The 14420-nt window shown below is 36.9% G+C and overlaps 1 protein-coding gene across 3 annotated transcripts in view; it reads left to right on the plus strand.

Annotated features, from left to right (window-relative positions):
* IFT56 (intraflagellar transport 56) overlaps positions 1–14420 on the plus strand; it is a 54975-nt gene that overhangs the window by 20977 nt on the left and 19578 nt on the right. For all 3 annotated transcript variants that reach the window (XM_054272422.1, XM_054272404.1, XM_054272413.1), the window contains exons 10-13: positions 2925–2980; positions 4784–4837; positions 5256–5319; positions 12339–12427. In XM_054272422.1, the coding sequence (XP_054128397.1) occupies positions 2925–2980; positions 4784–4837; positions 5256–5319; positions 12339–12427 (263 nt within the window). The remainder of the gene's footprint in view (positions 1–2924; positions 2981–4783; positions 4838–5255; positions 5320–12338; positions 12428–14420) is intronic.

Here is a 14420-nt window from a genome sequence, read left to right on the forward strand (position 1 = left end):
CAGAGAAGGCTTTAATACTGTGCACTCCAAAAAAGCCTACTTTAGCAGAGTATTGGAGTTTTTGGGTTGCAGAGGATGGCTTTGGGGATGGTAGTGTTTATTTGTTTCTAGTGAGGGGACCTCTCCTCTGCCTGAATATGTGAGAATGATAGGCATATGTCCTGTAAAGGCAAGGACAACCATTTCTGTAAATACAGCACAAACAAAATATGAACCAAAGTGACTGTGAACAATATATTTCATTAAAATCTACTTTACAATTCCTAAAGAATGCATGTTGGTAGCCAGAATCAGTTGGTAAGGATTTTCTGCTTGTATCTTTCCTGTATTTGCCGGCTTCTTTGAATTATATCTGAGTTTTTCAGAGCTATTCCTATTCTCCCATTGTGTTCTTTTATTCAACAGTGGGTTGACCAGCTGTGTGATTCAAGGCAGGTCCAATTAGATAAAGCTTTGTCCAGACAAGCATCCAGTTAGAACTTCCTCTGTTCTACCTTGAGTCCATTGCCTTTCTCTCACTCTTTGGAACCTGTTTCCATCTATTCTATATCCTCATATCAGTTAATTGTAGACAGTGGGAAGATCTCCCCTGAGGTCATTTCTTCTGAAGGCTAAACAAACTCATTTCTCTCAGTTTCTCCTCAGCCCTCTTCCTGCCATGGGAGCCCTCAGGTGGGCTCACTCCAGGGTTTCAAAGTCAGTGTGGATTGTCAGATCCCAAACCTGGACACAATACTCATGTGTAACCTCAGAAGTGCCAAATAAAGAATTCCTTCCCTTGCTGTGATGGCTCCATTCATGCTAATATGATCCAGTGTGCCTCCTTTGCTGCAAGGCTGCACTGTCTGCCAAATTGCTTTTTAGCCAGTTCACCTGCTCAGGCATGTTTCAAACCAAGCAAGATGCAATTTTGCCTCAACTGAACTTCATCAGATTTCTTTCAGCCCATTTTTTCAGCCTACTGAGCTGCTTTTCCATATCTGGGAGCATTCTTCACAATCTTTCATCATTTGCAGCCTTGTTTAGAGTACTCCATGCTATCATCTGGATCACTAATAAAAATCAGTTATTCAACAGTATCAGTCGCGGGGGCTTTGGTTAGTGATGAGCCACCTGTTGGATTTTGTACAACTGGTCACTGTTCTTAGGTAGTCCAGCCAGTTTTCCATCCCCTTACAGTTTTACTTAGCCAGTCCCATCTTTCAAGTTTGTATGAGGGATCATTTCAAAGACATTGCTAAAGTCAAGGTATACAGCATCAACCTTTATCTCCTTATTCACACAATCAGTCACACCTTGAGTACATTTTGGCATTGGTAAATCCATGTCTGCTGTACCCAGCCACCTTTCTGTCCAATATTATTATTACCAGTGTCACTTACAGGCAATATTGGTACTATTGCCAATTATCTTGCACAGCAATATTGTTAATAATAACTGATGTGTCAAATTAAGTTCTACTTACATGGAAACAAAGTACATCTCATGCATCAGTTAAAAATCAGTCATGTTCACTCATATGCTGTTAACCTTGCACTAATTTTCATTAGTTAGATTCTTCTCTTTACTGTGATATACAAATAACACGTGTACTGACAAAGATCAAGGGGAATTTGGACTAAAACCTCTTTTCTGGTTTGGCTAAGTTTCCATTTTTAAGTCTTGCTAGGATAGCAACTTTCTTAGGAAAGTGAGAAATTCTTACTTCGGATGACAACAGCTGTCTCTCCAAAACTGAAAAGATTTCTGATAAACGTAGGGTTGTGCTGATGATATATGCTCTGAACTGGAATGACTGAAGCACGAAAATGCATCCTGTTTTTTAACTCTTCAGCATAGTGACTTCTAGCAGGGTTTGAGGTCAGCTGGTATCCTGCTGTAGTCTGCTGCCGTGAGATTTGCTAGTCGCTTCTGTTGGAGCCTGAAGAGCATAGTCCTGTGTTGATAGTCTACACTGGATTAATAAAAATAAGAGTTACTGTCTTTTTTTTTGGTGGTTTTTTGGGGTTTTTTGGGTTTTTTTTGGTTTTTTTGGGTTTTTTTTTTTGTGGTGGTGGTGGTCTGACCTAGCCAAAAATATATTTAAAAAAAAAGGGAAAAAAGAAAAGCAAAGGTAATGCTGCCTTACTATGTGAACTGTTCAAGGGAGTAGGTAAGAAAGCAGAGGTTATGGATGAGAGCCTGGCAGCTCCAGTGCATATTGCCTTCAATGGCTGCATGGATTCTATGTTCTAGTGAAAAGAATTATGTTTGATAAGGCTTATTTGTATGGGCAGTTGGTGTAATGCTGTATTAACAAAATTTTTGCCAGTAGCAGAGGATCTTCACTAGGTTGATTTACAAAGCCAACCATAGTGCCAACATATTTTTTAATTCAGGGAAAGTTTATGATCTATTCAGTTTATATAATTCTTGTGTGGAAGTGAAGTTATTTTTAGATTTTAAACTTCACATTTAAACTTCAATACTAGTAGTGCTTTTTCCTTTTTAATTTGGATCTGCTGGACAGATGCTGAAATATTACTAAGGAAAAGATTAAGTTTTCCTACAGCATCATGTTAGCCTATTCTCTTTGTGGGCTAAATAAATATGAGAAAACAAAATAGAGGAAGATGATGGATTTATTATTTTGACCTTGTGCTGTTGAGAAGGCAGCCACTGCATTATGAACAAAGGGACCAAACCATCTCTGCTAGGAAAACTGTAGTGGTAAAGAAGATATTACTCTGTGTTTGTTATTTGAGTTCTAGAAAACTATCACCATTGTGATAGAAATGCACAATGATTTATCATCACCTTTCTCCTCCTGTCTAAGTGGTTTATTTCTTAGTCTATGACTATTGGGGACTGTTGTAGAGGATGAGTGACTTGTTCTAATACAGTGTGCTATGAGTTGTCATGCATTCTAATGTCTGGCATTTCAGATGATGTGCAGGAGGCTTATAACCTGATTAAGGACCTGGAACCTACAGCTCCACAGGTAATTGGAAAATGATGTCATGACACATAAAGACAGAGGTTATAAACCAGTATGAAATCTGCCACTTACAAAACTGGTATCCTGAGGACAGCTTGCCCCATTTCCACTCTTAAAACCCTTGTGTTTTCAGCCCTTCATCAACAATAAATTCAATGTACATGCATGAAGTATTTTATATGGGCCTATATGAGTACTTTAGCCTGTTTATTACTGTACCACCTGGGTTTAGCTAAGAATACAGCTCTGATGTGTGCAGCCTTGGTTTTGGGAAATGGATCATTACTGCATAGGTAAAAGCTCCCTTACAACTATAGCTGGTTGTCTGCCTGGTGTGGCTTTCATCCCTTAGATTTGCTAGCTCAGATGCTCATATAGGTTGTCCTGAAGCTATTTCAATTGAAATTAGCTAGATTAGATTAAACAGTTTTAATGAATGGTATTTTCTAATCCCATCACTTTGGCTGCCATGAGTGAAAAGTACAGTTGTTCCTTGGCTGCTACTGTAATTTTCTTCTGTGGCTATTCCAGCATCTTTCGTCTCTGATTTATTCCTCTTTGCTGTTTATTTTCCAAAGGTCACATAGCTGGGCATAAAAGGGACCTTTCATGAGTCTATGTAAGGAATTAGATGGAGAGAGGGGGGGAAGGAGGGAGGGAGGGAAAAGGAAAACCTCAAAAACACAGATCCGGTGATTCTGTGCTGAGGAGTGAGCAGTATCTTTTGATGGCGCTTTACACTCCTTGCATTTTTCAGTATAGCAAAACTTACTTGAATGGTTTTCTGCAGCTGTTGTTCCTATTGTGGGATATTGTCCCAATATACTTGGCTTTTAATTCTTGATCACATTTTGAAATGAGAATCTTTGTGCTTTTTTTTTTTCCATTTCTCACTCACACTTTTAAAGAACTCCCTGCTAACACTTGCAAAACTACTCGTAAAACCTACTTGAGTACTTCTCAAATTTCTTCTTTGTCACAATGCCTGTAGGATAATAATTTGGCATCTCTAAGACAGTTGGTGTGCAAAAATTATTTCTTACTATCCTGGGTAGTACTCTCAGAATATTTCTTTACATTCTCTCGTTGGTCTCTTGGTCTCTTGAAAGATGTCTCTCTTCTTCTGTGTTTACCTCTGTAACAGGGTCGTCCTAATTTATCAAGAGTACCTACTAAAACAGATTTATAGATATAACTCTTAATTATAAGATTTAGGTAGGACAAAAGAGTCTGTTACACACTGAGAAAAATTTGTTCAGAGAAGAATTAAACTATAGTTGTTTCTCCTACTAGAGGTTAGAAGGTACTCAACTTCTGTTTCTAATTTCACTGGAGTAACATGGCCACAGAGCACAAACCTCTTAACATATTTGCCCTGATGAGAAACACTATGAATTTTGCAGCAAGGATGTCAGTGGTTATGGTTAACCAATGTGCGTATTTGAAAGGAGATCTGTGCTTTGGTATAACAATTACACACTTCTTGGTGATATGATGATGAAGAGGGCATGAAAGGATGTTACCATATTCCTCCTGGTGCATTGTCTTTGACCATAAGACTTACCAGAAAACACAGTACCCCTTTGCATTTAACATATTTAGTAGAAGGAACTACCTAGCAAATAGAATGTATTTTGGGGGACTAAATTAGTACAGTGCTTAAGCAATACCACACTAATGAGCTGCCTACCAAACCCAGTTGTGACAGAGTTGAATTAATGAAGAATAATGCACACATAGGCTTTTATGTGTCTTCTGAAATCTTCACCATGTCTTCTCTGATCCCTTTAACTTTTTTTTTTCCAGGAGTACATCCTCAAAGGGGTGGTAAATGCAGCACTTGGACAAGAAATGGGCTCGGTGGGTAAAGCCATGAGGTTCTCCAACTTCTCCAACAACACAATGTGAACAGATCTGTAGAAACTGGAATGGAGTGAAAGAGGCAGTAATTTCTTAGATTGCAGGATCTCTGTGTGTCTTAACCTCCTGTACAGTAATCAGTCCAGAATGAGTGAAATGCAAATTTCTGTTGCTGGTCTTGATAGTAGATCAAGATGAATTTGATTTCTCTATTCTACTTCCAAAACCCCCATTTGCTTTGTATGGTGTTGTTCTTTATCGAGCCACAGGGAATGGCACATTTACCTTTTCTCTTTTTGCTTCAGCCCTGGTTTATTTGTTAGTTGCTCCCTAAGTGTTCCTCAGACTGTATTTTCACTGTGTATTGTAGCATCAGCCCTGTAACTCATCTTGGATTTCTTTTTTATTCTTCTTCCAGAGAGATCATCTGAAAATTGCTCAACAGTTCTTCCAGTTGGTGGGGGAATCAGCCAGTGAATGTGGTATGTTTGAAATGTTCTTTTTCCATTAAGTAAGCAATCTTAAAATATCCAAGTATATACCATCATATCTGTGTCTAACTGCTGGCTGTTAGCAGGAATATTGCTAGGCTTTTGTTTCTATAGGATGAGTTTCAAAAGGTCTAAAACAAATTTGAAAGTTTAAATTAGAAGTTTCAATTCCAAACCTTACTGTATGACTTCCTCTGGAGAAGAGGCTTTACTGCAAACTGCAAGTCTTTTTGAGAGACTCTATGGCAGCTTGCCTTTGCCTAATAATCCCATTAGAGAAACAGAAGGAACCAGCCTAATTAATTAGATGAAGTGAGCAGCTGAAACCTTACAGGCAGGGATACACAGGTACAAATCTAGGACCACTAATGAAAGCCTGTTGAGTACATAGAGTCCTAGCATGGAGTGTGCTCTGAAACTGAGGGTCATAAAAATGTAAAGAGGACTTTGGCTACAGGGATAAATGAAAGCTCTGGGATTAACTTCTTGCTTGAATAAGAGAGAAAAAAAGGCATTGTAACCCACCCACCACCATGCCCCAAGATCAGTATAGTTTCAGTATTTATTTTTACTTATTCAATAATAGACCAAACCAATTTCTTCTTTTCCCTTCTCTTTGCCGAAACCAAAATTCCCAAATGAAAAGAAGTCAGTAGTTGTAACATAGAAATACAGACTTAATGGGACTTCCCAGTTTCCTTTGTAGGCATTGTCACCTAGTATTGTTTCCTTAGGTGGATAACTTGTGCATGCTTATGGTGCAGGCAACTCATGGTCCTCAGAGAGTGAATGCTGTCTCCTGTGTCCATGGTGACTAAAGAGAAGGAGCTCCAGAGACAGAGTGGCATCACTGATGAAAGAAATACTCAGAAATACTGTTGAGCCATTCTATTCTGCTCCCCTTGCAGCCCTGGTACTACTGAGGTCATGCATCAGAGAATTTCATGTTGGAAGGCTGGAAGTGGTTCCATAGAGGAGATTTCCCTAACTCCTTCCTTTTGTATAGAAGCTATCTCTTTAGAGTTGGGATCCCAGAAAACAGAAGAAACAATATGAGCTATAGCAGTGGAGGACTCGGTTAGGGGGAACATCTTAATGCCTGTAACAGTCATGCAGGTGTGATGAGTGACCAGAGCACAAATGGACAAAAATAATACAGAGATAGTCAGGGAAAAGATAGTCAGGGAAGGATTTCTTGCGAAGATATAGCCCAAAATTGAAATTGTTGGGAAGCCAAAAGTCTGAATTTTACTGTAAAATACTTTCAAACTCATATGCAAAATAAAGATAGAGAGGCTGAGACTTCAACCTTGCAATAGTAGGGGGAATGGCAGTAGAAGTGTAGTACACTTAGGAAGGTGGATTACTTGAAAAAAACAAACCTATGGGAAGGATTGGTTCCAATCAGAGGTAAAAGGAAGGATCAGTACTGTGAGTATCTGACCCTTGTGGTACTTCCACATAAGAATTGTTTTTGCATCTTCTTAAAAGTTTGTGGGAGGAAATGCCATAAAGAAGACCACACAGTTCAGGGCAATTCCTTTAAAGGTAAAATAGTGTGAGGGGTTTTGTTTAACCTCAAATGAATAACAGATGGAGATCATCAAACTGTACATAGGAAATAGAAGAGGCAAACAGTTCTGTTTAGGTAGGATATAATGAAAAACCAAGCACATGAAGCCCAAGTATGTAAGTGTTTTTATACAAATATTAGATGCTTTTAAAGAAATTGGATAAAGTGAAATGCCTGATTTTAGAAGAGGAAGCTAAAAACTAAAATAATTTTTTTATATGATAGGAGGAAAGTAACATGTAGGATATTAATGTATTTAATGTCAATGGGATGGGATCTAATGTACAATAGGGATTGTATTAAATAAACATAGGTTGTACATCAACATACATAAATATAGATAAGTAGATTATGCCAGTGGGAAAATGGTTCTAAATATTATAGAAAACTTCTCTCAAAATAAATATATTTTCTTTATCAGTGAGTAACATAATATTGTTTTCAATTATATGTTTAGATAGGCAACTCACCATATTGAAGCCAAATTATTCACCAGCCAGCCTGGATAGGAAGAGTGAGTGGCACATTAAACAGATTACAGATTTTATATAGAAAGATAAATAATAGTTGGAGACTTTTGTTCTGCCCATATCGACCTAATAAATGCAATTACATGGCATAATAAACAGCATGAACTTTTTGTTTCTATCTTTCTTAGAGAAGGAACAAGTGAACAGGTAACTCTGGACCAATATTGAATTACATAGCACTTGAGTTGAAATTTTATAATGAAATTACAATTGTACTACAGTCATTTGAGTATAATCAAATTCAAAATCTGTGTGATAGCAAATACCTCAAAAAATGTCCACAGTACTAATCCTAAGAAGAGAAGCTACATACATAATAACCTTCCTCATTTCTAGCAGAAAATTAGAAAATTTATAGGGAAGAAAAGGATAAAATGCACCTGATTTGAACACTTGAAAGAACCTTTTGTTTCTCTAAAGAAAGGGCTTGTATTCATAATTAATGAGCTATAGGAGACAAATAATGACATGACAAGGTTTGCCAATGGTACAAAATTACCTATAGTAGTACAAATAAAAGCTTCTACAATGATGAAAGATGTGAAAGACTATACAAGACTGGGTAATAATATGCAAATTAAATTTAGCAAAATTATCAGAAAAGTTGAAGAGGATCTTAAGAATTGATGAGGAAAGAGAAAACAAAAATAATTACTGTCATTGTATACAATGTGATTCCTTTCCTTGAATACTGTCTACAGTTCTGGTTCTTACATTTCTTTAAAAAATGGTAGATCAAGAAAGGATACAATAAATACAGCAAGGATGATCAAAGAAAGGTGATGGATTCTTGAAGTAGAAGAAAAGGAGAGATTAATAAAGCAGAATACATGGGCTGAAAATGATAACTGAGTTTCATTATGTACATCATAAATGACAAGGAAAAGAGGAATAGGGAAGAATTATTTACTGTACAATACAAAAATCAAAGACCATTGACGTATATTGTCACTTACGACAATTAAAATAAACAGCATTAATTACTTTTTCAGATAACACAAATTATTTGATAGAGAAACTTGTGAGAACCAGAATGTATTAAAAAAGTTGTCGATGAAAAGGCCATTGGCTGCTTAACACAAAATTTTCAGCAGTGATTAGGAAGTCCTCAGTAGATTGTTGAAAGCTGGGATAAACTTTAGCAGAAGTGCCATTACATACCACAGTATGTATTATATGTGAAATTAGAATATCTTCTTTCTATAGCTGCATATTTTCAGCCAGCAAACTGAACTAGACACACCTTGATACAATATAATAGCTTTTATGTTTTTACGTAGCTTAGCATATTAGCCACTGTGTTGAATACTTGTTATTTGATTTGCTGGATTTAGAACAGAGAACAGAATTCTTGCTTGTTGTATACTTGGGCTTTTCCTAAGTAGCCGGCCATGCTGTTAAAGCATGTACATCATGCTTCAACACTTCCCATCCAGCTAGTCCTTCCAAGGACCTTTAAGAGCTTTATCAAGTTGCTTAGCTGCTTTGCAGATTTATAATACAGAAGCAGGTAGTTTTGTGCTAGAGTGAGGAAATCCATTGCTGTGTCTCTGCTTGCAACTGGGCCTATGTTCCAGTTTAGCCTGGGATAGAGTTAAATTTCTTCTTAGAGAATGGTGCAGTGCTGCATTTTGAATGTAGTATGAGAATAATGTTAATAACACGGCGATGTTTTAGTTGTTGCGAAGTCAAGGACTTTCCAGTTTCCCATGCTCTGCCAGTGAGGAGCTGCATGAGAAATTGGAACGGAGCATGGCCAGGACATCTGATCTGAATGAGCTGAAGGGTTATTTCATATTGTGGAATACCATGCCCAGTACAGGAACCAGGGGGAGTTGGCTGGGAGGGGCGGGCTTACTGTGCTCTGGGGAGGGCCTGGGTTGGTGGTGAGCAATTGTATTCTGGGTCATTTGTTTCTCCCAAGTTTTATTCCTCTCTCTCACTCTCTCTCTCTCTCTCTCTCTCTCTCTCTCTCTCTCTCTCTCTCTGTCCCCTTTTCATTACTATTATTACTATTATTATTAATAATAATATTTTATTTAAATTATCAAACCATTCTTGTCTTAACCTACAAGCTTTACTGTTTTTTAGTGGAGGGGAGGATGGAGTGAACAAGCAGCTGAGTGGTACTTAGTGTTGCCAGCTGGGGTTAAACAGCAACAGTCTACAAGGCTTCTTCTTTTAATGTGTTTTATCAAGAAATAATGGATTAAAATTAAGATGTGGAATATTTTTTGTGGCTTGCATTTGTTAACTGTAGAAATCCCATTGACTGCATTAATAAAAGCAACAACAGGAGTTTAGGAAAAACACAGTGTCATTTATTTGTAAAGTCATTTGTAGTCATCAATTAAGCCCTTTGCTTTTTTTAATTAGATCTCTGCCTTGGAAGTTCAAGGAACATGGAGTAAACTGAGTTAATGTGCAAGTAATTTCCATTAAATGTAAAAGTTTTATCTCATGTTGGGTGTTGTGCACTTCAACAGGGGACAGACAAAACAAAAAGTAAAAAGCATCCAAGCAGCACTTAGAGTGTAGGAGTCAGTATTTATTCTCCAGCAGCAGATATAACACCCGAACAGCAGCTTGGGGTTTTTTCAGCTTGATAAAAATTCTTAATTCTAATGACATGAAATGACATTATGAAGGAGGATATAAGTAGATTTTTATAGCTAGTTCTCATTCTTTTCTGCTAGGATATCGACTGGGTGGGACATTAAACAGATCAGATTTCTTTTAAGGAGGAAATGGGGCAAGAGGAACATCAGTGAAAACAAATTAATATTCCCAATAAATGCAGTGTTTCTGGTGCTTAGCATAAGTCTTACAAACTACCCAAAACCAGTGCAAGTATAATGAAAAAGAGCACCCCATTTGTTTTCAGTGGTCTTCTTTTAGGACCAACTCAGGCATATTTGATGTTGGGTGAGAGGAATGAAACATTTCTTCTTAACTTCATGCAGTTTTTTTCTTTAAGGTTCTCTTAGGTCACTCTGAGTAATTTTTTCAAGTGGCAAATTTTTCCTCTTTCTGCATGAGCCACATGGGGTGAATTAGAAAATTGTAGTTTTTCTGTCACTAGGTAGTGTTCATTGCTGAGTTGTATGAGATATACAGATGTTTTACTTGTTTGGTTTTTTAAACAGAATCTTTCAGTAAAGTATGTAGAGGATGGTGTGCTGGGATAATAAAACTTTCTGCCAAAATGTGGACGTAAGAATAAATACTAAAATTTAGAAACACTTGAATCATTTATGGAAATATTTTGTTTCTAATATTTTGTTACTGTGATTGATTTTTACTAAAAATGCATCCTCAGTTTTAAGTCTTCTTTGCATGTTTTGCATTTCTTAAATTTTGTTCAAAATAAATTGTGATTTTATGAACTTCAGAAATCAAATTTAAGAAAAAAGAGGCATTTTTGACCTATCTCTAGTCTTGTTAATCAATGCATCTTAGCTCTTTTTTATAAAACTGTTTCTGTTATTGTCCAGTAAAGGCACATATTTGTCATGAAAACTATACCTGCATGTAAAAAAGGACAAATAAATATACAGGCCAGTTTCTGCTCCCAAGTGAACACTTCATAAATAACCAAATAATCTTCCGAGGTTGGAGAACTGAATGATATAGTTCAGACACAGATAAGGATTGATTGTCTCCATATGGAAATGACAGGACATCCAAGCTCAGTATATCCTAGTGCTAAAAGATAAAAAATGAGAATATTTGCTTTTCTTTGAAATGTATTTTGACATCTTATATAGGGCTTTCCAGGAATAATTACTACCTACCATATTTAAGGGAGAATAATCTGTTTTCCAGTTGAATGCTCAATTTTGTATGGCGGTATAGAGTCAAAATATTGGTCTTTTGTTACATGAAATTTCTTTATACGGAGAAGTTATTTTAATTTTTTTATGTGAATGGATTGATGATAACCAACAGTCAGAAGCAGATTATCTCAGGGATATTGGTAGCCTTAGATCTTATCTTTTGTCACCTTTTCAAACTGCACAGAGCAGCATCCTCTCCAACGATTGCTTGATGTAGTGGAATAGTATTGATTTGATATCACTTCCATTTAAGCCTTCCCAGCTGCTACCTGAGTTCATCCATGTCTGCTAGCTGGCTTACAAAAATTAGTCCTAGTAAGCTCACTTCAGAATCTCTAAAAAAGCTTTGAGATAGTTTTCAGTGACACAGTTTGCAATGTCAGAGTAGGTGACAGCATAAAATGGTTACAGCAGAGTTTATGATGACATAGACAGCTTCAAAGTTGAGTGATGTTCGTTCCAACTGATATGTCTAACTTATTTATGGCTTTACATCTTGTGAGCATTGGAGTAATCCACATGCATGGACATTTATTTCCATACTGTCTGATATCACTTAGTATTTTACCCGTTCCTGTATTAATTCTTTTTTATAACAATATTTTCAGTATAACAAGTTTACTCTCTAACTCAAACTAAAATTAAAATATGTAGAGTTTCTTTGTCCAGGATAACTGAAAAGCATAATTTTAAAGAAAGAAGGCTAATGGTGTCAGAATAGCAAACCCAGGCTTTGTATAAAGAGTCATTTCCTACAAATAAGAATAATTCATGGTAAAATTATACTATATAAATTGTGTCACAGGAAAGGCCTGTGGTAAAATTGTTATTTGTCTCTGTGGAGTTTGCTGTTGAACAAAGTCTTGCAAAAGTTATTGGATACTGTAGAGAGAGTTGACAAGATGAACAAATGGTTTTTCCTAACCTCCAGTATGGTCCTTTGCCTGAAAAGGCAAGCTACACTATTTTTAGAAACTAGCTGCTTTCAGAGGTGCCAGCAATCTTGGCAGTGATTTCCATTACCATGTGTTTTTAAATTCTACAAATTTGCATTTCTGTTTTGAATTTTAGATACCATTCCAGGGAGACAGTGCATGTCCTCCTGCTTCTTTCTTCTTAGACAATTTCCTAATGTCCTAATTTACCTCAACTCAATCAAGGTTAGTATCATTATTTTGTATTGGTAGTATTGTAATGTATGAAATCACTACTTTTAAACTGTACTATGTGAGACACAGTGGAAACATAAAAAGATACAGAAACAAATCAGTAAAAATAAAACACAGGAGTGATAGCAGGACATAAGTGGTCAGTACAGTAAATGGATTAAAATGTAAAGAAGCAATTTAGAATGTACCATGCAGCATGGTGGGCATGATGGACTCATCACACTTGTAATCTAATCATTATCAGGCTTTCTGGGGGCATCACAGAAGGTAAGAAATATAATTAAAGGTAAACAATGAAAAAAAAGTGTATATTTATGGAATGAGCAGCATGGAGGAAAAAACCCCAAATGTTTTCTTAAGACTTATCAAGTAAGTGATGGAGATTATTGTCACTGGTTAATAATTGGGGACAATATTTTAGTGAACAAGACTGTGTAAGATAAGACATGAAGGGCTCTGAAAGGAATAACATTTCCATTTTACGGAGAAAGCAGTCGCTGAAGGGCTAAAATAGGGCAGTATTACCAAAGCAGTAAGTTAGGAACGTTATTTTTGTGAAAGTTATCTGAGTACCTTGCAGGCCATGTTGCATTTTTCAAAATAAGAGAAGCTTGAAGTCAACATGCAGCATACCCATAGAATGCGTATAACTTACAGATACACATTTAAAGTCAGATGTGAGGAAAGAGGGAGGCTGGAGTGTAATTATGGATTAAATGATTGCAGTCTTGTTCCAGTGGTTTGGAAGTAGAGTTGAAACAACTCTCTGTTTGGTAGTGTTATAAATGATCAAATCACGTGCCAAACTTACAAGAAAATTTATCAAAGATTTATTAATTTGTCTGCGAGACCGAAGTTTGGTCTTTGAAACCACCACAGCCAAAGAGTCAGCGTCGAGCCCGGGATCGGCGCCGGGTGAACACGGATCTGACCTCTGAGTGTCAGAGTCTCCCCAGTTCACCAATGCTGCCTCGCTCAGTGAGTTTTTATACAGTTTATTCTGCCCGAGGCAGAGATGACCAAATGCTCTTTGTGTCTCTTCACATGCATCATCCTTGATTTACATGTGCAGAGGTAGACAAAGATCCAGTCCAGGTGTCTCGATGTTGTCAGTCAACACTGGAGAAGCCATGTATTCACGTGTATCAGGGTTATCTCGACAGATGCAATTGACAGGGCGATAATCATTCTCAGATGGGCCTGGCAACCCCGGGAAGCTGACGATTATCACCCTGGAAGCTTCTATTCCTACATTAAAGCGTCGATATTTATCTTAACACGCGTCCAGGAACTATATGTAATAAGACAACTGCTCCCGGCCAGGATGGTCAAAAGATATAGTTTGGATTGTACAATATTTTATACATTAATAACATGAACTGTCTCTACCATATAATACAGTAGGAAGAGGAATGAGAATCTTAAAAGAAATTATTAAAATAATTGGGAAATACACAGGATGAGCATAACGACAATGTTTTAAGGCATATGAGATCTAAAGAAAATCATGTGGTTGTAATGGAGCCCAAAAGCAGCTGGTGAGGGGAAAATGGTGTAGTGTTTTTAAACTTCAAAAGGAGACTTTTGAAGACATCCCAGTGGCTTTAGCTGCTGGAATAGCTCCATTGTAGTGGAATGAAGAGATACACCACCACCACCACTCCAAACTGGAGTATGTGTGTAATTGAAGAAAAGGAAATTAACAGTAAGAATTGCTTTGCCTTTCTTGAGCCATCTAAAAGTTGGATTTCTAGTTAGAGCCAGTCATCTGGTCTCAGTTTATTGCCAATGGGTATAGATGGTAATTTCCAGAGAATTAATTCTGTGTATTTGCTACATTTATAATGCAATTAACTACTCCACAGATAAGTTCAGCTCTTTCCATTTCCTTGAAAAGGTTCTTAAACAACTAGTTCTAAACCGAAAAGGTCAAAGTTAAATGTGATTACAAACCACCTCCAAGGTATATGGGACAAAAATTTAC

Source organism: Melozone crissalis, unplaced genomic scaffold, assembly GCF_028551555.1.
Source record: "Melozone crissalis strain CALT ecotype California unplaced genomic scaffold, PUWL_Pcris_2 ptg000004l_1, whole genome shotgun sequence".
NCBI lineage: Eukaryota > Metazoa > Chordata > Aves > Passeriformes > Passerellidae > Melozone > Melozone crissalis.